Source organism: Hippoglossus hippoglossus, chromosome 19 (assembly GCF_009819705.1).
Source record: "Hippoglossus hippoglossus isolate fHipHip1 chromosome 19, fHipHip1.pri, whole genome shotgun sequence".
Lineage (NCBI taxonomy): Eukaryota > Metazoa > Chordata > Actinopteri > Pleuronectiformes > Pleuronectidae > Hippoglossus > Hippoglossus hippoglossus.
The window spans coordinates 11,475,830-11,495,250 of record NC_047169.1 but is presented as its reverse complement, the minus strand read 5'-3'; the positions used below and the strand labels follow the sequence as shown (position 1 = coordinate 11,495,250).

The following is a 19,421-nucleotide window of genomic DNA, read 5'->3' as shown; positions in this document are numbered from 1 at the left end:
AACATATATTCAGATTATAGTGAATGAGTAAGTCTTCTCACCCCACTCCATTGTTGGTTTGTAAGCATGATAACACAAAAACAAGTAAATAGATTTTCACAAACTTGGTGGAAAAGTGTGATATGGGTCAGGGAAGAAGCCATTCAATTTTAGGATGGATCTGGATTAGGGTCAGATCTAGGATTTCCCCCCAACTTTCTTGAACATTGTAAGACAGGAGGTTTTATAACATTCCCACTATTTTCCCAGGGAATAATGCAAGGATCTTTAGGGAGCTGATCTCTGAGTTTGTGTGTAATTTGGTGAAGCTTGATTGAGTTTGAGTGGACTGTTGGTCTTTGGAAGCGATAAGCGCTGCACTGAGTGCCAGTCTAGTTTATATATGTGGCTGGATAAAGTGGGAGAAAAGCATTTCAATGTCAATCGTACTGTATTTGGGTGTAATGTTATACATTTAGAAAAGGTTTTACATCATTGGAAAAAAAATAACAAACCTCAAATGCACAAACTTTGAACAGGAACTACAGGCACAGATTTATAGTTACAGGAGATTTGTAAAAACATAACATGCTCATTATGTTTATACCAAGTGTGTGTAAGAAGTTACTCTCATCAGTGGGAGTCTCAGCATGCAAAAACATGTCTTGACTACCAACATTCCTGAGACAATAACTCCTGAGGTTTCTCAGCTTTTTGTTTCATCCTCTGTGGTTTACACCTGTACGCACTCGTGAAACTGAAAAACAATAAACTTTGGCCCCCCCAGGGTATAATTGTACTTTAAGTACTTAACTTGAACTTATGGGATTTCTTATTTCCAAATACAAACGATTGATGTGCTTAAATCAAAACTTTCCCCTTAAGGACAATTACAAATTTATACATGTAAAGCAACAGTCCAAGGCAATCATCAGTCCACAGATCAACAGACTTGAGTCTTATCTCTGTTTAATGTGAGTAGTCCCGGGTCAGGTGAGTAGCTGGATAGCTTCTCTGGCTCTGTGCGCCCTCTGCTGGACAGCCTCGTCCTCTGGTGCTTGTCCCGACTCCTCGACCAGGGCTAAGGCCTTCTTCACGGTCATGTCCTTCGATCCTCCACGAAGCCCCTCCAGGTACTGAAGCAGCACGGAGAAATTCTCATCTGGAATCTGAGGACGAGTGTTTACAAGGGAATGTGTCATTTTTCTCTTTTCTGTCCAGTAATGTACATATCTGAGAGTAGTAGTAATGTATTTTGTAATTCTATGATCAAGTAATTTTAAAAGAGCCCTTAGAGCGGGTATCTCTCTGTACCTTTTCACAATGTATTTCACAAAATACAAAAAAAAAAAGAAAGGGTTTCAAACCGTGCTGTAAAACTTTTAAAACGGAGATTAAAGAGTTGATGTAACTCACAAACTGAGTTAAAGTAAAGAGCTCAACACTTCCTTCACTCTGAAACCTCATGAAACAATCAACACCGCTTAATTTTACCTTGTCGGAGTCGAACATGTGCTGCAGCAGCCACGTCTGCCTGGTCTTCTGGAACTTCCACTCTGCTCGCCTCTCAGCCCAGCTGCGAATACAAAGACAGAGTGTGCCGTAGGTGTGGGCTGCAGCATGACCGCAGTGAACGACTGCAAAAAGCCGACATTGTGTGTACGGGGGTGGAAAATAATAAATAAAAAAATAATTAAAAAAATCTTGTAATGCTCAAAAGGGGGTATTTGTTTCCTAATGATTGCTGTATGTTGTCCTTCTATACACAAAGCAACAAACGAATTGAAACACCATTGATATGTACTCTAGTATATAGTACAACCATAAAAATGTGTTACTATTTATTTTGATTTCTACTTATAGAAATCAAGAAGATCCCTTATATAGGAATATCTCAGAAACACTACACACAACACTTCCCATGATGCAACCTAGGCCTTGTATTTGACCCTGCCCACCTGATGAAACACAAACTCTTTGTTCTAAATTTTTTGTCTCAAGCTGAGATGAGCCCGATGACCACACCAGGGTTATTTTTCTCACACAGAGAAAAGTCCAGAGGGGAAACTATATAACTGTTTTCACAGAGTTAAGTCGTGCTCCTTATGACAAGTGGACTCAGCATGATGTGGGAAATCTGTGGTTTTCCTCTAAGATAGAATTCAACTCACCACCCATCAAGAAAAACTGCAGCCTCATCAACGAGCAAAGAGTTCCAGCCTCACAACTAACACCAAGGTATGATTTATTAGCTCCACCAAGGAGGTTATGTTTTCACCCGTTTGTCCAATTGTTTATTTGATTATGCAAAAACTACGCAACAGACTTTCACGAAACTTGGTTGAAGAAAGGAACATGGGCCAAGAAAGCGCACCTTTAATTTAATTTCAGATCTAGGATTTGGTTTTCAGCCAAATTCGCAGGAAAGAATAATGGATCTTTGTTTTTGATCCTTTGGATACAAACAATGGGTGAAATGCCTGAAGAGAAAATGTAAAAACTGCCTGTGTGTATTGTTTTCAGCCATTTACTCCTCGCTTCCTTGTTATGAGGACAGAGATATGGGGATGGTTTGGACTTAGAATCTCTGATGCATGTGGATTCATCTGTCCGGTACCAAATGAGAGTGGCTCTTACCAGGTGAGGTAAACTAAAGCTTGCTGAGGAGCCGTGGGTCCAGATTCTTCACTTCTCTTCTCGGTCTCTCCCTCAGCTTTCAGCTTCTTCTTCTCCTCCTTTTTCAGGATCTTCTTCATCTTCCTCTCCATCACCCGCTTCTCTTCGGGGCTCAGGTCCTCCTCACCCTCCAGCTCAAGTGTCGGCTCGGGGAGACTGGGTGGATCTGAAATCTGTCATACCAGAGCAAAAACAAAGGATCATGGGAGTTATCTACATTAGCAGAGCTTCCTTTTTAGACCCTTATTATAGTCGGTGTTTATATAAAACGATTCTCAATCATCCATAAATAGCCAAGACTGAATGTTAAGAGAAGTTGAAACAATGATTTCACTTTTTGTTATGTTAACTGCCGTTTCCTGCCACTTTTCTATTTATACAATTTTCTGTTTCTGTTATCGTTGCCCCAGTTTGAATTTTACAGTGTAAAATAAACGTAACATTTTGTTTTGCTACAAGACAAAGGAAAGCTACATGCATTTTGTGGTTGTATCACTTCCTGTTGTGCTGCATCCTTACAGGGCTGTGTTCGAGGTGCACGCTCTGTCTACAGAACATGCTTGCATGTTTTCAAAATAACCACCTATTCATTTAGTTTCCTGTCAGGAGTTAGAAAAAAAACAAGTGACATGAGTGACTTTAGAATCGAAAAACAAAATTTTATGGGTTCCTCCCAAACCCATTCCACATCCATCCACTAAGTTTCGAGGTAATGTGTTGTGTAGTTTTTGTGTCATCTTGCTTACAAACACACAACAAACGGACAGGACCTCCATGATGGAGGTAATGAAGTATCTACCTCCACATTTGTCTGCAGAATAAATAGTACCTTTAACCAAAACTTAGAATTTAAAGTCATTATAGAAGCCTTTTCATTCCAGGAGCCACAGCACCGCCTCAGTGCTGCACTTAACTCTTGGGGGAAGTTAAACAAGGGACACAGTATGTTCTCTGATTTAACGGTGCCAGTCAGCACAGTGATGAAGAAAAAAAAAAAAAGAGGGAGGGGAGGAAAAGATTTTGGTCACATGGCCACGCAGTCATTCTGAAAGTATGCTGGTGGGGGTACTGCCCACAGAAATGTGAAAGCCCTTCACAGTGAGCGGCCGTGTCCACGCAGCGAGCATCGTTTTCAGAGCTTGGAGTCAATCTGCAACATCTGGCCGGTGGATTCGAAACAGGAGGCGAGCGGGTGACGACAGCAGAAATGGTACGTGGAGATGTGTGTGTGTGAGTTTTTTTTTTTACTGAGCAGGCGGGTTTTTTTTCAAATTGAAGCAAACAAAGAGGGAATAACAGGGACATGCAGTTCAGGCAAATACTTAGAAACACAAACATAACCGTTAGTGCTTCGTGCTCCCTCTCGCTCTCTCTTCATACATATTTCAAGAGTCCTACAGATAAGTTGAGACTTCAGTTCAACTTCTGAGTTACTTTAGGAAGGAAGTGCAGTGTGTGCTGTCACAGTTTGTTCCTGCGGAAAACCCATTTAATAATGCGTCGGCTGAGCAACAGTAAGGGGCTGGGCAATACAGACAAAAATAATACGGATGAAAAAGTTTCATATGAGCCATTAGATAATGACCACGGTACATTTTTATGATTTCATCATTTCTTTCAAGTTTAAAGACTGATCATGGAAATAATTGGTAAACAGAAAAAACATTTTGTAATTCTGAGGTGGATCAAGTACGTCTGCACAATGCATAGGCAATATATCGATATACATGGAATTTTTGATGTATTGCTATTAATGAATTCATACTGTGATAATTATTATTGTTTGATCAGCCCTACTGATAATTACCAAAGCAAGGCAGCTGTGAACAGTGTTTCTCTACTTGCTTTTAAACATGAACATTTTAAACATCAACTGATCTAACCTTTGCTGATAGTTTACGCAGTTCCTCTTTATCCTCTGATGTGAGGAAACTCTTGACTAACAGCAGAGAGTGATGCTCAAGAGGACAACAATTCATCAGTGGGTGTTTTCTCTTTTCTTTTCCAGTCTAAAAGTACAGCCTCCACTGAGGAAAGCACCTCATCGCCATTTTCCAACAGCTCTGCCATCCCAATGGACAGCTTCACCACCGTGGACCCTTCCTCTCTGCTGGAAGAAATCGCAGCCAGCGACATAACATCCAGAGCGAACTATGTCTACAGTTTCTTTGCAAGTCTGGGATTTGTGGCCGGCTGCTTTCTGCTCTACAGCTTGGTCCAGACGTACAGGGCGCAGAGGCGGCTGGCCTGGCTCGACTGGCTGCTCTGGGCCTTTTGTGGCTTCCAGCTGCTGCTCCTGCTCCTCTCTCTCCATGCTGTGGCCTACAGACCCCACTCCCTGAGGACCACGGCTCTGGGCTGCGCTGCTCTCTCCTTCGTCATCAACACGGTCTCTCTGTGCGGCCTGTTTGTGTTAGTGCTCATGGCCTATGTGCTAACCCTCGATCCGCCATCCCACGCCCTGCTGCGGAAGCCTGGGGTCTGTGCGGCTCTGGTGATCCTGACTTCTGTCCTCATCTCCCTGATGCTGGCTGCGATTCGAGGGCCCAGCGAGGGCCTGCAGGAAACAACAAAGTGTTTTATGGATCCAGTCCAAGATGGTGTTTCGTATGCAGCCTCTAAGGTGTGTCTGGCTTTTCTGATTCCCTACATCCTCCAGTTAGGACTTCTGATATGCGGCTGTGTCCGGCAGTGGAAATCTAAAGGTCGCTTCCTCTCCGGCTCTGAGGAGGGTCCCGTGTTCTTGGCTGTCACTGTGGTCATGTTTCTCTGCCTGCTGTTCCACAGTGTGGTGCTAGTCAGGGGAGCACGGCTGCAGAGTGAGGTGGAGATAAGCTACCATGAGCAGGCGTTTCTGAACGTGGCTGAGTTTGTGCTGTTCTCAGGGAGCAGTGCCAGCCTGCTGCTCGTGCTCTTCATGCACCGGCCCTGTCGGGAGAGTCTCCACGGGGTGTTGAGGCAGCTCAAGGACTGCTGTCGAAACCCAGGGCGCACGCAGCCCAACAGAAACATCATTGCGCCACACATAGAGATCACAGACACCCTGCAGGACATTGAGTCATAGACGACAAGAAGTCTTCTCTTCTGCATCAAACGAATGACCTCTGATATGATGTATTAGACATTTTCTTTCTTTACTTCCACCAGGGAGGTTTCTAACCCTGTCCGTTTGTTGGAAGACATTTCCATGAAACTTGGTGGAAGAATGTGTTATGGATCAGGGAGTAACAAATTAACTTTTAAGTGCTTTTTTTGGGACATTTTCATCATCAGGTATATTCAGGGAACTGATAGCTATGAGTGTGTATAAATTTGTTCAGCTTGATTTGAGGGGACTGTTGGGCCTTGGCAGACGTATGCACTCTACTGAGGGCCATTGTAGTTTGGCATTGTAATTGTGCGACTATGTACATGCATGTGTTTACAAAGCTATTTTTTGTACATTTGTATTTTACAAAAAAATAAATGTTTTGCTATACATCCTTAGAACTATGAAACATATTTGCATTTTATACAGTTTACTCTTTTAAAAAAAAAAAAAAAAAAAGGAAAAAAAGAAATTAAAATGCCATCCAATGCGTGCTCGTGTTTGACCTAATAACAAACTTCAACGAGTCTCGCCACCAAGCCTGATGAGTTTGTTTTCAGATTACACACAACCATGCCAGGGTAATAAAGGCACAATAAAGGCATTTAACTTTTCTTTTTAAAGAAAATTCCTTGCAGTATTCTTCAGTTTATATGTTTTCATGAGTCGGATCCAAAGAGCAACTGAAAAGAAAACTCAATTTGAGTCCAGGATGCACTTCAACCCAGTAGGTTTTTGTGTTTATATAGTTTTTCTAAATCAACAACCCTGAATGAGACAATCTACCCTCTTGAAAACAGCCTCTGCTCACATACACATGATTTGCACAGAGGCCCATTTAGACAAGCTCTCTGGAAAAACCTCCTCCCACAGAGGAATTATTAAGTCTTGGAAAATACAAGTCAGATGCAAAATTCATTGCTAATATTCTGCAAGTTTTTTTTTTATGTATAAATCTGTTAAAGTACAAAGGACACAGACCAGTACCTTTCCACCTCTTTCCAATGAACCTGACACCAGTTCTACGAATAACTGACCTGCATTGTGTCAGTGCCAACACAGAGTGGCACCAAAACCAGGCACCAGCAGTAAAACGAATACAGGAGCTGTGTTGCATAAGTCGGCGTCATGTGAAATGTCAGACCTGAGCTACACTGAGGTAAAAATCACAGTAACAACACGTAAAGTAAATCTAAAATGCATTTTCACTCTTTAAGAGAAAGTCAGAAAGTCGTGGTTGTAAACTCAAACAAAAGGGCAGAGGTGTAAAAACAAAGATGTGAGACTATCCCCGTCTGTCCTTTGTCTTGTTTTGTGTAAATATGCCGTTAAAGTTGTTGTGCGAGCCACCGCCACACTTCGCCAGATTTACTTTGACATCTGCTTTCATAGTCGCAACCGAAGGACAGAGACGATTTGACAGACTACGTGCAGTGAAAAGAAACTGACGGTAAGTTTGAGCCATTTTACATTAGTTATTACAATTCAGTTTAGGACAGACTTGCATTGTCTTTTAGTTTTTCGAATAAAGCCATTATTTCTGTCAAACTTACCATTAATTTGAGTGACAGAAGAAGCATGAAAAATATCAGATATACTAGAACTTAAACACTGTACTAAAACAGCAAATTTCAAGCAGTTCATAGACAACATTAAGTTGACACCAGAGACATCCCAGGAGGAATTCCAGCATTACAATTGTATATCTGTATCCGTTTCTGTTAGGGCGCCGGCGAGATGCAACAAACACCCTGTAGAGATTAGACTGACTGACTCCTTATCCTCTAAAAGACTCTTAAAGACTTTATTTTATAAATGTGCTTTTACTGGGCTTGGGATCTTCTTTTTTTTTTTTATTCACCTTACATTGCTATACCATTTTATATAATGGCATTCTTGTAACCCCTAGTTTATTTTATTTTGTTTGCTTTAATAAGGTTCTATTTTATTTATTTAGATTCTTTTCAGTACATTATTATTATTATTATTTCCTCACATTGAACAATGCTACTAAAGTCATAAAGTCTCTTCACTTTCATTTCACATTCAATCTTGATCTTTAACTGAACTAATTTTCAAAACAGCAGCAAAAAATTTACAAAAGCTAATTTCTGAGGTTACTTCCAAACTGACGATCAATTGATGCATTTTCAGCGTTGTCAAATGTATTGTTGTTTTTTATTATTCTTCCCTGTACAGAAATTTAAACATTAAATCTAGAAATTGAAATGCTGAACTCAAGCCGTTCTCTTCTCTCTTTAAAGACCAGATTAGGCACCAACTCCACTACACGGCCAAGTAGACCAGAGAGAAGAAGCAGATGGCACCACAGACTCCACATGGGCCAAACAACCTCGGACAACAAAGGACTATGAAAAAATAATGGTTAACAACCACCAACACCACCAGCGGCTCAAAACAGAAGTGTAATATGGACATGACAATGTACATGGGCTTCAGCTTCATCCCCGAGTATAACATCACTGTAAATGACACACGGGCAGTCGTCTCGGATTTTCTGCAGACGGCCCCAGAGAATAACCGGCGTTACATCATCAGCCTCGTCCTCTCCTGCCTTTACACCATTTTCCTCTTCCCCGTCGGCTTCATCGGGAACATCCTCATCTTAGTCATCAACCTGGAACACAGGGGCCGCTTGACAGCCCCGGACCTCTACTTTGTGAACCTGGCCGTGGCCGACCTCTTCCTCGTGGCCGACTCTCTGATCGAGGTGTTCAACCTGAAGAAGGGCTACTATGACAAGGCCGGCCTCTGCACCTTCATGAACCTGTTTCAGCAGGTTAACATGTACAGCAGTGTCTTCTTCTTGACGTGGATGAGCTTCGATCGGTTCATGGCACTGACCAGCAGCGTGGGTCGCAGCATGACGCACGCGCGCCTCAGCTGCTGCTTCGTCTGGGTGTCCTCCTCCATGCTCACCCTGCTGCCTTTCGTCATCGCTCAAGCTCAGCACGCCGGCGAACTCACTTTCTGTTTCGCTAATGTGACCCAGATCCAGTGGCTGGAGGTGATGCTGGGTTTCCTTCTGCCTTTCTGCACCCTGGGCCTGTGCTACTGGAGAATAGCAAAGGTTCTCCGGAGCAGCCAGAAAGACCAAAGGGGCCGACAGCGGAGGCCTCGCAGGCAGAAAGCCCTGCGGATGATCTCGGCGGCGGTGTTAGTCTTCTTCCTCTGCTGGCTCCCAGAGAACGCCTTCATATGCGTCCACCTGCTGAGAGGGGACACAAGCGGGGACACTCTCTGGCAGGACTACCCGCTGACGGGTCACACTGTCAGGCTGGCAGCCTTCTCTAACAGCTGCCTGAACCCGCTCATCTACAGCTTCCTTGGGGAGACATTCCAGGATAAAATGAGAGTTTTCCTCCAGCAGAAGAGCAAATGGGTCCAGCTGAAAAGGTCACCCACAGAAAGGTCCATCTATGTTCCCGCTGCAAACGACTGCGGCCATGCAGCGTGTGACAGACCACGCCGGTCAACTAGCTCTGACATCTTCTCACAAACTGTTATAAACTGTCCCTTCAAATCAAAACCAGCTGCACATGGTAGCTTCACAGACATTTGTGCTGCGTTCAAAGACATTCATTGATGGACATTGTACAAAGAAGAAAACGAGGACCGGGGTGTTCAACTATAATGCATAAAATATAACTTTTCATTTCATTATAAAAATTCACTTGAGTTGTTTTCTTCAATGCAGCTTTTTTTTTTTTTTTTTTTTTTTTTTTAAAAATCGTATTTATAAGTTTCCTTCAGATTTCATCCTTCAAGACATTTTTACCAGGAGATGATTGTCCACAGAGGTTTCCTCCTCTCCACAACAAACCGACCAGAGAATTAAAACCAGTAAAAACAATGAATAAATCAGTTTCACATAAAAATTCTGTTTCTTCTGCAGTCGGGGGCGGTAAGGTTATAAAAAGAAGTTATAAAAAGTGACAGTGACGTGACTTGGAACTGTTAGAAAGTAATCGTCTGGAATTTTTTTCAATTCAGGCCGTTACTTGGAAAATCCCAACGCAGAACCACATAATGACGCTTGGAAATCTGGTATCAGTTATTTTTACATGGTGTCTTGTCAAATGAAAACTTAGATCACCGATTTTAACATTGATCTCTTTTGTCATTAGAATGAAAATAAAAAGCTCTATGCACTGAACAACTGCTCTAAATTATGTTTTCCAAAAATCTTGGCTCCTTGTTTGAAATGATTACAAACTTTTATGATAAATATTCAGTTATCAGCAAAAAAAATCAGCTGTCCCAGTTCAGCTGACCCCTCACAGACACATCTACAGGACACATCTTCAGCAGTAAACCTTCTTACCTCAGTTGTATTGGCCTGTGTTTCCTCGGCCGCTCGTTTCTTTTTGCGTTTCTTCTCCTTCTTCTGTTTTTTCTCATCTGTGCTGGTTTCCTGCGGAATCTCTACCGGAGCCTCCTGGGTGAAATAAACACGTTCAGTATTTTGTGAGTCCTTTCGGGTTGTGTCATCTCACACACAGTACAAGAGACTGTGCCACTCACCTCTACCTCCTTCTTTCTTCTTTTCCCCTTTACCTCAGCCTCCATTGTGTCTTCTATATTTACATTGACGTCATTTGAACCCAGCTTCTTCTTCTTCTTCTCAGGAAGATTTGATGCTGATTTCAGAGATTTATCTTTGGCCATGATCCGATTTACTGCAACAAACTAAAAACCCTTTGCATGTTAGAAAGAACAGGAACACAGTCATACAGATAAACAGTCATACTGTATGAAGTTATAAATAAATAGATCATGAGCCTTAGAGACCGACACCTGTTTGTAGTAAACATTACATGACACTAACACTGAGAAATAGATGAACACACTCAAGTAGAACTGTGGAAGAATGTCTAACTGGGCTGCGTTTATCCTGACGACCTGTGCAACTGATTAAGACCAGATAAAGACACACGCTTAATTTCTTATGGTAAAACTTGTTAAAAGCTTTTAGACCCGAAAATAATTGTATCACATTGTTCTTTGATTAAATACACATCTGTAAAAACTTACTTGAAATGCGACAGGGACGTGTTGGCCTCCCGAAGAACCCCAAAACAAGCATGGGAACTCAAACGGGAAGTGAAGTCGCCAAGGTGACGCGTGATTGGACGGATATCTGTCCGTGCTGTTTGATTGGTCGATGGCGGTGAGGGATTCACGGACCCTGGGAGATATGAAGCCTTTCAGATCTCAAACTGTGTGTAATTTCCAACATTATGATCATTCATTTATTTCTATTAAATTATTTAAGTTATAGGGATTTGGAATCATGAGATTTCAGCTATATCGCAAAAAATAAATGTAATGTAGGATCCTACATTGTTATTATACAAAGTAAAACTATGTTAGTAAAACAAGGTGATTATCTACTAGAAGAAAAAGCATTATATATTTTAAGGGTTCAAATCTATTCAATGACAGCAATAGTGCATTTACTAACTCTGAGAAAAAGTATTAAAATCTACATTTCCATAACAAGCTCCTTCTGTTTATAAATATTGTGTGGTACAATGAAAACTAAAAAGTAGCAACTAGGGATGTAAATAATTAATATTTTACATGATATATTAATGTGCTCATTATTTTCGAGGTACCTAAATAGGTTGAGAGGTAAAAATGTTGTGTCGAAAGACGTCTTATTGTTTGTTTGTTTTGTTTGTCTGCATATTATTAAAATAATAGTATAAAATAATGATGATATTAACATGTGAGAGTAAAACATCCAAATCTGTACGTGACGTCGGGTCCCTCGTCCTCAAACGTTTTAGCGGAACGTTCCCCACCAGCGTTCCGCGGCTGCGCCGGAGTGAAATGAAGGTTGCACACCGCCGTGTTACATGACCTAACCAAAGAGTGTTTGGTAATGAAACTTCCAGATTCACTGACCTGACGATCGTGTGCTGTAAGATGGTCATTCGCTCGAGATGTCTACAGCAGCAGGACGAGTTCTCTCCGGTGTGACACGCGTGTTTTTCAGCCACAGTTCCGGTGTGAGGTGAGTGTCGGTGTGTGGAGGATGGAGAGAAAGACAGCGTGTTGACTCTGGGGCTCAATGACACTGTTTAAAATCTCACAGGCAACAGCGTGTAAACTGGGGCTGGACTCAGATTTAATGTGTTGATTTATGAACTAGTTAACAGCCTGGTACGGCTTGAAGAGAAGCTGCTTTCTGCACCAGGACCTGATTTAACCTCTAACTCACTTCCTCTTGTCCAGCTGATCTGGTCACTGAACGCAACACCAACTAACCATAGAGACCTGTATCCCTGAAACTGTTGTTTGATGGAATTATCACTATGTTAATATAAAATGTGTGTGTGTGTTTATTTTTTAATTTTTTTTACTTGTGTAGGATTTGTCTATAGATGATCACTGTGCCCTGTCCTTTTTATATATTAGTGAATGGTTCTGTCTACTTCCTGGCCAACTACAGGAGGAGACGAATCAATACTGTAGTAGAATAGTGGTAGATAGTTGTTAAGAGATAATAGCCATCAGAGCCCTCGTCAGTACTTTTTTGGTGCCTATATAAACATTTGAGAGTTAGAAAATTGTTCAATTTAAATGTGATTTCAGTGGATTTTTTCAAATAAGATTTGATTATAAATAAAATGTTGGTGTGGGACATTATATATTTCTAAAGATGAGACACTGTTTCCGAATGTAACACATCTTTGCCTGTTTCAGTGCTGCAATTTCTTATTGACTGATGTATACGTAGCATCAAGTGTAATATCTGCCATTATTGTATAGCAATAGTGATGGTTTTATTTAAACTCTCTTATTTTAATAAAAGTACAATAAGAGTACACTACAGGGTCTGCAGAACCCCAGTCTCCTCTCTGACGCGCTCTTTGGGGATTCAGTGTCACTGGTTGTTCCACATTTACACACATTCTGATTGGTCTAATTCTAAAGCAGTGCAGAGTCACTACTTTAGTGTCAGTGTGAAAAACCTCAGATTAACCGAGCTGCTCCTCCATATTAAGAGTAGAATCTGGCTCCACTTCAGTTCACCTTGAAAGATTTTGTTTCTCCTTAATGCCATTTTCTCTTTGCCAGTCAGTTTTTTAAATTTATTTTATGAGTAAATAAATACTTAACTGATGCCATTTTATTTTTCTTTGACAGAGTGAACAGTGTGCGGTCAATAGCTCTGAGCTCCCAGAGGCCAGCCAAATCCAAGACGCCCACAGATGAAGACGAGGAGGTGAAAAATGAGCCCATCAAGTTCTCTACCAGTAAAGCCAGTCACAGGACCTGGAAGGTCGATCGCTCCCTGGGCAGTCAGTATGAGCGGCCCTGGTGGAAAGTCCTTCCCATCAGCCTGGTTTTAACCGGCTTCCTCATGTGGTGTGTTCTGAGGGAGGAGACGGACATTGATGTACAGCTGGAGAAGCAGCTGTATGAGCACCTACCTGGTTTGCTTTCAGATGAGGAGGAGGAGGAAGAGGATAAATCAAGTTAACAAATGTGGAACTTAAGATGTATATATTTTTGGTCTTATTTAATGAGAAATGTGGTTCTGTAAAGGTGGCGGCGGCACCAAATCAGTGTTCCGACCATGCCTGAGGTGCAGTCATGAAGCCGTCCAGTGCGCCAGTGAAAATGAATTGTGGATTTGACCATATATTGCTTTGTCAACTTTCTTTGAGTGATCAGTGTGGATTAAAAGTATGATTTGATTAAGTTTGGTCTGACTTTCTGCACTCCTACAAGTCTTTTAATTGGATGTACTACAATACAAGTTGAACACTGCCTGCTGTTTCTCCAGAATCCAAGCAAAGTGAGAAAATGAATCTGCCAGCCTCAGTACCAAGATCTCGTCTGAGAAGTCATGGGAAAATTGCACTTGTCTAAAGGCGGTCAACATTAACAAGCTGCATCATGTCTATTGTTATGAGTCAGACAGCCCAGCCTGCGTGATTTTAAGCTAACACCCAACAATATTAAAAGAATAAAAACTCTGGCCAATAATTTGAGGTAGCGGATAGTTTATTTACAGCACGAGAAACCCTATGACATGCACACACAGGGTTAAAGGTACAGATTCTAAAATAGACTTGCAAACCTGAGAAAGGCAGTGAAATATGGTTTCAGAATTTACAGATATGAAGCTCTATTCTACAGTTATTAGGACAAGTGAGAATGAAGTCGAGTAAAATGACAAATGAAGTACAAAAAAAAAAACATGCCTGAAACTACAGACAAGTCAGGTGATACACATGCTGGTAAGAGTTCAAGATTTACAAAACAAAACCCCAGACAGCCCCTCCCACCCCCCCTATGTTAAAAAGATAAAATCCATCATTTATGCACGCTCCCCTCTAATTCGCCTGGCCAGCTGGATGTCCTTGGGCATGATGGTGACCCTCTTCGCGTGGATGGCGCACAGGTTAGTGTCCTCGAAGAGTCCCACCAAGTAGGCCTCGCTGGCTTCCTACAGGAGAACAAAAGAGGCAAATTACAAACCGGTCACCTACTTTAAACAGAATTACGCTTTACATCCACAATCAGGCAGCACAGGAAAAATATGAGATATCCCACCTGCAGAGCACCGATGGCTGCACTCTGGAAACGCAGATCTGTCTTGAAATCCTGAGCGATTTCCCTGACGAGACGCTGGAAGGGCAGCTTCCTGATGAGCAGCTCGGTCGACTTCTGGTAACGACGGATCTCACGCAGGGCGACAGTGCCGGGCCTATGAAGACAAAATGCTACATTAAAAACACTGAACCACAACAGGAACTTGCGCAAGAGAAACTTCTGACCAAACATACCTGTATCTGTGGGGCTTCTTCACTCCGCCGGTGGAGGGCGCGCTTTTCCTGGCAGCCTTGGTGGCCAGCTGCTTCCTCGGCGCCTTTCCTCCGGTGGATTTACGAGCGGTCTGCTTGGTACGAGCCATGCTTCACCTGCAGATCAGGAAAAACACAAAACACGAGGTTGGCAAACAGATCTCACCCAATACTCTCAGAATCACACCCCGTTAATGACTGGTTCGAGTCCCCGCCTCGGGGGGTGAAGTACACTGAACACTAAGCTGTTCCACCGATGACACCGGAGTCCCCGCCTCCCTCACAGAATATAAATACACGGCGTGTATCTTAGATATTACAACAAATGATGAGAAATCCAGCATCTTTAACAGCAACAGCTCGGTATTAGTCGGTGTGATGGTTCCCTGTAGGTCGATGCGGTGCGGCGCGGTGGGAAAGTGCGGTTTTAATTAAAACCAGCTCCGAGGAGCCGCCACCATTAAGCTGCCAGGCACACACACGTTTCTCCTCTGTCGCTGGCCAGCAAATTTAAAGATAGCAGCGACGGTTGCAAAATGGCGCCAGTTAGCTCCCACAGAGGGTTACGTTAATTTTTACAATCCCTCCGCCGCCTAAACAGAACAAACACACAGCCACACACGTGGAGTAACTCGTAATGTGACGTGTAGTCGAGGTGAAGTCGAGTTTCTCGGTGTTTTAAAGTTAGCACAGAGCGGCTCAGGTGCGGCTAACATTAGCTCACTAGCTATGGCGCGCTCCGTTGTTGTCAATTGACTGGCGAGTAGCGACAAACCGTGTTTTAGCCTAAAAGGACGAACCGGAGATTAAATCAGTCATGAGACGGATAATCATCAACAACCAAGACGGAAAAACGTGATCAAAATAGGAAGAAGCGGCGCCATGTTACCTTTTGTGTTTATTTTCCGGTTTGAAAAGCAGATCCTCTCCTGTAGTAGCCGACTGTGTTGCCTGAGGAGGAGGACAGGGGCTGCTATTTATAGTCTGAGAGGAGCGCCGCCTGAAGTCCCGCCCCGGAGCCTGCATGATTGGTCCAGACGATAACCCCTCTCGGGGTGCGATTGGTGGAAGAGGAAAAACTGGTCTGGGCGCCTCTGCATTTGAAGTAAACCAAAAAAAAAAAGCTACTTTGTTTACATTGGGCTGAGAAAAATCCTGTTTATTCATAAACAACAATCATAAAATACATTTACTCTCTATACAATCATCAGCTTTTAGTTCTACATTATTATGATATTATCTTTTAAATGACACTTCCTTAAAATGGATGAATGTTGACACTGTGGGAGAAAGTGACAAATCACTCTTTCATTGCATAAAGAAAAGGAAACATGTGGTAATGATGGACAGAGCAGAAGTTATAGTTTATGTTAACACGGGGGGGGGGGGGGGGGGGGGGGGGGGTATTCTGTTTGTGTGCACTTCTACTGAAACATCTCAATCACATTATAAATATATGTAATCTGATGAGATAACACAGTTTTTTTTAACCAAAGGAAGGAAGCCATGTTTGTCTTGTTTTGTTAAAACCCATGGTAACCACCAAACAGTCTGGGCTGTATAACTAAACCTGTGGACTTCCACAAGTGTTTGTGTGAAGATCAACACACAACAAATCCAACATCATGTTCCCTCAGACAGAACCTGGATCTTTCTGTTATTCGGCCATTAGACAAAGGAGCAAGGAAACAAAATCTCATCCTTTGTGTTGATGTTGAATGAGGAGGGCAGAGCGGGAAGCAGAGAACAGCCCCCAACCTCTTCCTGTTGCACTTGATTGATTTATTCTGCTTTCCTGCTCTTTTTTACTTAATACCACGTTTCAAGGTATTAAACGTGTTTTTTTCTAAATCTATAAATGAAAATATATTTTATCAAGTTAATATGATAATGTTATTTAATTCAAACGGAGAGGTTTGGTGTCTGTGTGTCAATCTACCATCCAGGGGAACGATCTTCAAGCGGAACTAGTGGCGTTGTAGGAATATTACCAGACGGACCCCTTCTTCAGAGCAACCGGAGGTAAGTCGCTCCAAGCATTAAAGAAGACTGAGTAAATATGAGTATTTAAAAATGGGCTTTCTCCGCTGAACATGTCTTCATCCCTCGAGACGTCGAGTTGAATAGTTGAACAACATGGCCGAACAGGGGCTGCTGTTTATAGGTACTTCATCATTTCATCACGTTTTCCTTCGCAAGTGTGAGATCGGTTACAGACCGTTTTCAGTGACATGTGGATTTACTTGGTTTAAGTGCGACACTGATTTAGCTGAATAAACTCATCGTTTGTATCTGTTACAATTTATTCAACATGTATTTTAACTCGGGAATTCATTGAGGAAGAATCAATACACAAAACATTCCAAGAAACCAAGAAAACACAAATAAGAAACAGTAAAATGAGCAAAATAGCAAATGCAAGAGCTAAAGTAAAAGCCGTGCAGGCCCTAAAATTTAATTTAAAGCAAATATATCAACTAAAACTAGAACAGCTGGAGGTAGATAAAGGTTTATGATTAAAAACATTAGGTAATTTTTGCAATTCAAAGTCAATACAGTACCTTGCAAAGTAAGTTATCTCCCTGTTTGTGTCTGTGTGTTCATTCTACAGATATTGAACCGAAGTCGAGCGGCTCCGCTCCGACTGAGAGACCCCTCTGGACTCGCAGCGACAATCCCTTCAAGTTCAACTTCCTCCCCGACAACGCTCCAGCACTTCAGGAGAACGCCTCACAGGACAGGGCAGAGCCAGCACCGAGCCAGGTATCCTTCACCGGAGGGGGCTCTGCTTTTGCCTTTGACTTCCAAATCCCTGCTGTTACACCCATACAAGACATGGAGACAGAAGAGACCCCAGACGCAGGCTCTGCGGGAAGCCAGGGTGGCATCCAGGAGGGAAAGCCTTCCTCGCTGCAGGAGGTTAACTCTCAATCTGAGCTGCAAGCCAAAGCAAAGAAGAAGAAGAAGAAGAAATCTGGAAAGAAAAAAGTCTTAGAAAGCACAGAGGCACAACAGAAGCCAGCTGAAGGGAGTCAAGGAGCTGAAGACACAGAGCTGGTCAGTGTGAATACTTCTTCAGAGCCTGGTTGATTTATCAGTATGACCCTTTCACAGACATATTTTGCTTTCAACACTACAGAATAAACAATGCAGAAATTCAAGTTTTTCTTTGTGTTTTTTAATTTATTGTTACTCTTAATAAATGTAACGGTTAAACTGTAAAATATCAAAGCTTGGTTACTTGGTATAAGGGTTTGATAACGACATCTTAGGAATCACTGTCTTTTTTTCACATCTATATTTGCAGATGTTTAAAATTGCGCTTGTGTAAAAAGGTCTGCTTTGGTACTGTGGAAGTGTTTGGTTGCGGTGCGTCAGCCCCCCAGAATCCGTCGGCCCCCAAATATCGGCTGAACTTATGTGACTGTGTGTTACAGAGTGCAGAGGAGCAGCTGAACAGACAGCTGGACTGGTGCATCGAGCAGCTGGAGCAGGGAATGAGATCCCCAAAAGGAACACCGAAACAGAGTTAGTGTGATTTTACACTTTTACATTAAAACACAGCTTTTTTGTGCTGTGTTTGAGTTGTGACACCCTGAATGTGTTCCGTCTCCGTAGAGGAGGAGGCCTCTCATGCCCTGAAGACTCTGCGTAGCTCCAAAGCTCCCCTGGCCAAGAAGAGGCAGGTGATGAGAGCCATGACTGGAGAGTACAGGAAAAAAATGGATGAGGAGAAGAACAAGCAGTTCAAACTCATTCAGAGTGGTGAGTGTGGATTGTAGAAGTAGAATAATCTGAACAGTAACGAGAATGGCTCCTCTGGCCTTCGTCCAGATTCATGCCAAAATTCAAAGGGTTCTTTCATGTCCCGTCCATCCACTGTTTCATGGATATTCTTTCTGTAGTTTGTACATAATCTTGCTGAAAAACAAATGGAAAGGGGTTCAAACACAACCTCCCTGGCAGAGGTAAAACATTTTACTTGTGTAAAAAGGTCGGCTTTGGGACTGTGGAAGATTTTGGTTGCTGTGCACTCAAACACGCCATGTTTCTCTGTTCCCAACAGAAATTGCATCAGCTCAGGTCAAAGTTGTGGCAGATTCACCGAAGACGTCTGTTTTCCGCCAGAGGGCTAAAGACAAAACACACACCCCCACCACAGAGGACGGCCCGCAGCCAACTGAAGCCCAGGGCACGGACCGGACAGCACAGGCTCAGGAGGAGACGGCAGCTTTTGTCTTCACTCCCTCAAAGGAAGAGTTTCGCTTTGATTTTCTTTGATTTTTTTTTTTTTAACCCTGAAGACGAACTTTTCACAACGTGTGAGCAGACTGTGACTGAACAGTCTGATCGGAGCTGGACATTCTTTGTGAAAGAAAAATATGGAGATACTGGCAGAAAACTAAATATTACAATCACAAAGTTATTAAAAAAAATCTCATTGCTGCTCTGGTCTAAATAAATAAATTTGTATTTTTGTTTGCATTGTTTTTATTTATCAGGAATGTTTGAAGTTATAACAAACTATATGTTAGACACAGTTCATGATAGTGTAACCTAAGGCTTGATTCCTTATTAAGCAAATATCAGCCAATGCTTTCCTTGACAGAAAAGTGACAAAAACAAATGTAAATAGTGTCGCTCCATTATGCATCCTTTTGGTTTGTGACTCTCAAAATAAAGTTGTGTGTACTTGAGACCATTTCTTGGATGTTTTAGTGTGGACAGGAGTTGTGAGAAGTCCAACTGTTATTTTTCTTTTTCTTAAATCGTTTCATTTGCAGGGTTTTTACAGGCACTGGGGGGGATGAGTGAGTGTCCATGACAGAAAGTAA

At 42.3% G+C, this 19,421-nt stretch overlaps 6 protein-coding genes across 8 annotated transcripts; 4 read left to right on the top strand and 2 right to left on the bottom strand.

Annotated features, from left to right (window-relative positions):
- Nucleotides 1-334: 334 nt before the first annotated feature.
- On the bottom strand, nt 335-10,900 carry LOC117753374 (uncharacterized protein C7orf50 homolog). 2 transcript variants are annotated; one of them, XM_034571452.1, is made up of 6 exons: nt 10,799-10,900; nt 10,289-10,453; nt 10,089-10,202; nt 2,617-2,828; nt 1,474-1,555; nt 335-1,148 (listed from the first exon to the last, which is right to left on the bottom strand). In XM_034571452.1, the coding sequence occupies exons 2-6, from the start codon at nt 10,430-10,432 to the stop codon at nt 969-971; spliced, it is 732 nt and encodes a 243-aa protein (XP_034427343.1). In that variant the 5' UTR covers nt 10,433-10,453; nt 10,799-10,900; the 3' UTR covers nt 335-968. The 2 variants fall into 2 exon arrangements, with proteins under 2 accessions (XP_034427343.1, XP_034427342.1); XM_034571451.1 differs by having other exon boundaries at nt 10,104-10,202; nt 10,289-10,443; nt 10,799-10,878.
- LOC117753370 lies at nt 3,423-6,102 on the top strand. 2 transcript variants are annotated; one of them, XM_034571445.1, is made up of 3 exons: nt 3,423-3,865; nt 4,664-4,724; nt 4,758-6,102. In XM_034571445.1, exons 1-3 carry the CDS (start codon nt 3,863-3,865, stop codon nt 5,717-5,719), a joined length of 1,026 nt encoding a protein of 341 aa, XP_034427336.1. In that variant the 5' UTR covers nt 3,423-3,862; the 3' UTR covers nt 5,720-6,102. The 2 variants fall into 2 exon arrangements, with proteins under 2 accessions (XP_034427336.1, XP_034427335.1); XM_034571444.1 differs by having other exon boundaries at nt 3,424-3,865; nt 4,664-6,102.
- LOC117753369 (G-protein coupled estrogen receptor 1-like) lies at nt 7,128-9,462 on the top strand. The gene is made up of 2 exons (XM_034571443.1): nt 7,128-7,193; nt 7,943-9,462. The coding sequence occupies exon 2, from the start codon at nt 8,175-8,177 to the stop codon at nt 9,348-9,350; it is 1,176 nt and encodes a 391-aa protein (XP_034427334.1). The 5' UTR covers nt 7,128-7,193; nt 7,943-8,174; the 3' UTR covers nt 9,351-9,462.
- A 660-nt stretch (nt 10,901-11,560) lies between the features above and the next one.
- On the top strand, nt 11,561-13,263 carry c19h16orf91 (chromosome 19 C16orf91 homolog). Its single transcript, XM_034571456.1, has 2 exons — nt 11,561-11,783; nt 12,920-13,263. Exons 1-2 carry the CDS (start codon nt 11,713-11,715, stop codon nt 13,254-13,256), a joined length of 408 nt encoding a protein of 135 aa, XP_034427347.1. The 5' UTR covers nt 11,561-11,712; the 3' UTR covers nt 13,257-13,263.
- Nucleotides 13,264-13,765: 502 nt separating this feature from the next.
- Nucleotides 13,766-15,623, bottom strand: h3f3d (H3 histone, family 3D). Its single transcript, XM_034571455.1, has 4 exons — nt 15,476-15,623; nt 14,569-14,703; nt 14,336-14,489; nt 13,766-14,228 (listed from the first exon to the last, which is right to left on the bottom strand). Exons 2-4 carry the CDS (start codon nt 14,694-14,696, stop codon nt 14,100-14,102), a joined length of 411 nt encoding a protein of 136 aa, XP_034427346.1. The 5' UTR covers nt 14,697-14,703; nt 15,476-15,623; the 3' UTR covers nt 13,766-14,099.
- A 964-nt stretch (nt 15,624-16,587) lies between these two features.
- On the top strand, nt 16,588-19,282 carry c19h8orf33 (chromosome 19 C8orf33 homolog). The gene is made up of 5 exons (XM_034571449.1): nt 16,588-16,750; nt 17,198-17,643; nt 18,024-18,114; nt 18,205-18,351; nt 18,653-19,282. Exons 1-5 carry the CDS (start codon nt 16,723-16,725, stop codon nt 18,865-18,867), a joined length of 927 nt encoding a protein of 308 aa, XP_034427340.1. The 5' UTR covers nt 16,588-16,722; the 3' UTR covers nt 18,868-19,282.
- Nucleotides 19,283-19,421: the final 139 nt, after the last annotated feature.

Coding starts and splice junctions, on each gene's coding strand:
- LOC117753369 (XM_034571443.1), top strand. CDS start 8,175: ATGGACATGACAATGTACATGGGCTTCAGCTTCATCCCCGAGTATAAC.
- LOC117753374 (XM_034571451.1), bottom strand. CDS start 10,850: ATGCTTGTTTTGGGGTTCTTCGGGAGGCCAACACGTCCCTGTCGCATT. Junction 10,444..10,798: donor ACGTCCCTGTCGCATTTCAA/GTAAGTTTTTAC, acceptor AGTTTGTTGCAG/TAAATCGGATCATGGCCAAA. Junction 2,829..10,103: donor GAGCGGCCGAGGAAACACAG/GCCAATACAACT, acceptor CTGGTATGACAG/ATTTCAGATCCACCCAGTCT.
- c19h16orf91 (XM_034571456.1), top strand. CDS start 11,713: ATGTCTACAGCAGCAGGACGAGTTCTCTCCGGTGTGACACGCGTGTTT. Junction 11,784..12,919: donor AGCCACAGTTCCGGTGTGAG/GTGAGTGTCGGT, acceptor TTTCTTTGACAG/AGTGAACAGTGTGCGGTCAA.
- h3f3d (XM_034571455.1), bottom strand. CDS start 14,696: ATGGCTCGTACCAAGCAGACCGCTCGTAAATCCACCGGAGGAAAGGCG. Junction 14,490..14,568: donor AAGAAGCCCCACAGATACAG/GTATGTTTGGTC, acceptor TTGTCTTCATAG/GCCCGGCACTGTCGCCCTGC. Junction 14,229..14,335: donor CAGCCATCGGTGCTCTGCAG/GTGGGATATCTC, acceptor GTTCTCCTGTAG/GAAGCCAGCGAGGCCTACTT.
- c19h8orf33 (XM_034571449.1), top strand. CDS start 16,723: ATGGCCGAACAGGGGCTGCTGTTTATAG. Junction 17,644..18,023: donor GAGCTGAAGACACAGAGCTG/GTCAGTGTGAAT, acceptor TGTGTGTTACAG/AGTGCAGAGGAGCAGCTGAA. Junction 18,352..18,652: donor GTTCAAACTCATTCAGAGTG/GTGAGTGTGGAT, acceptor TGTTCCCAACAG/AAATTGCATCAGCTCAGGTC.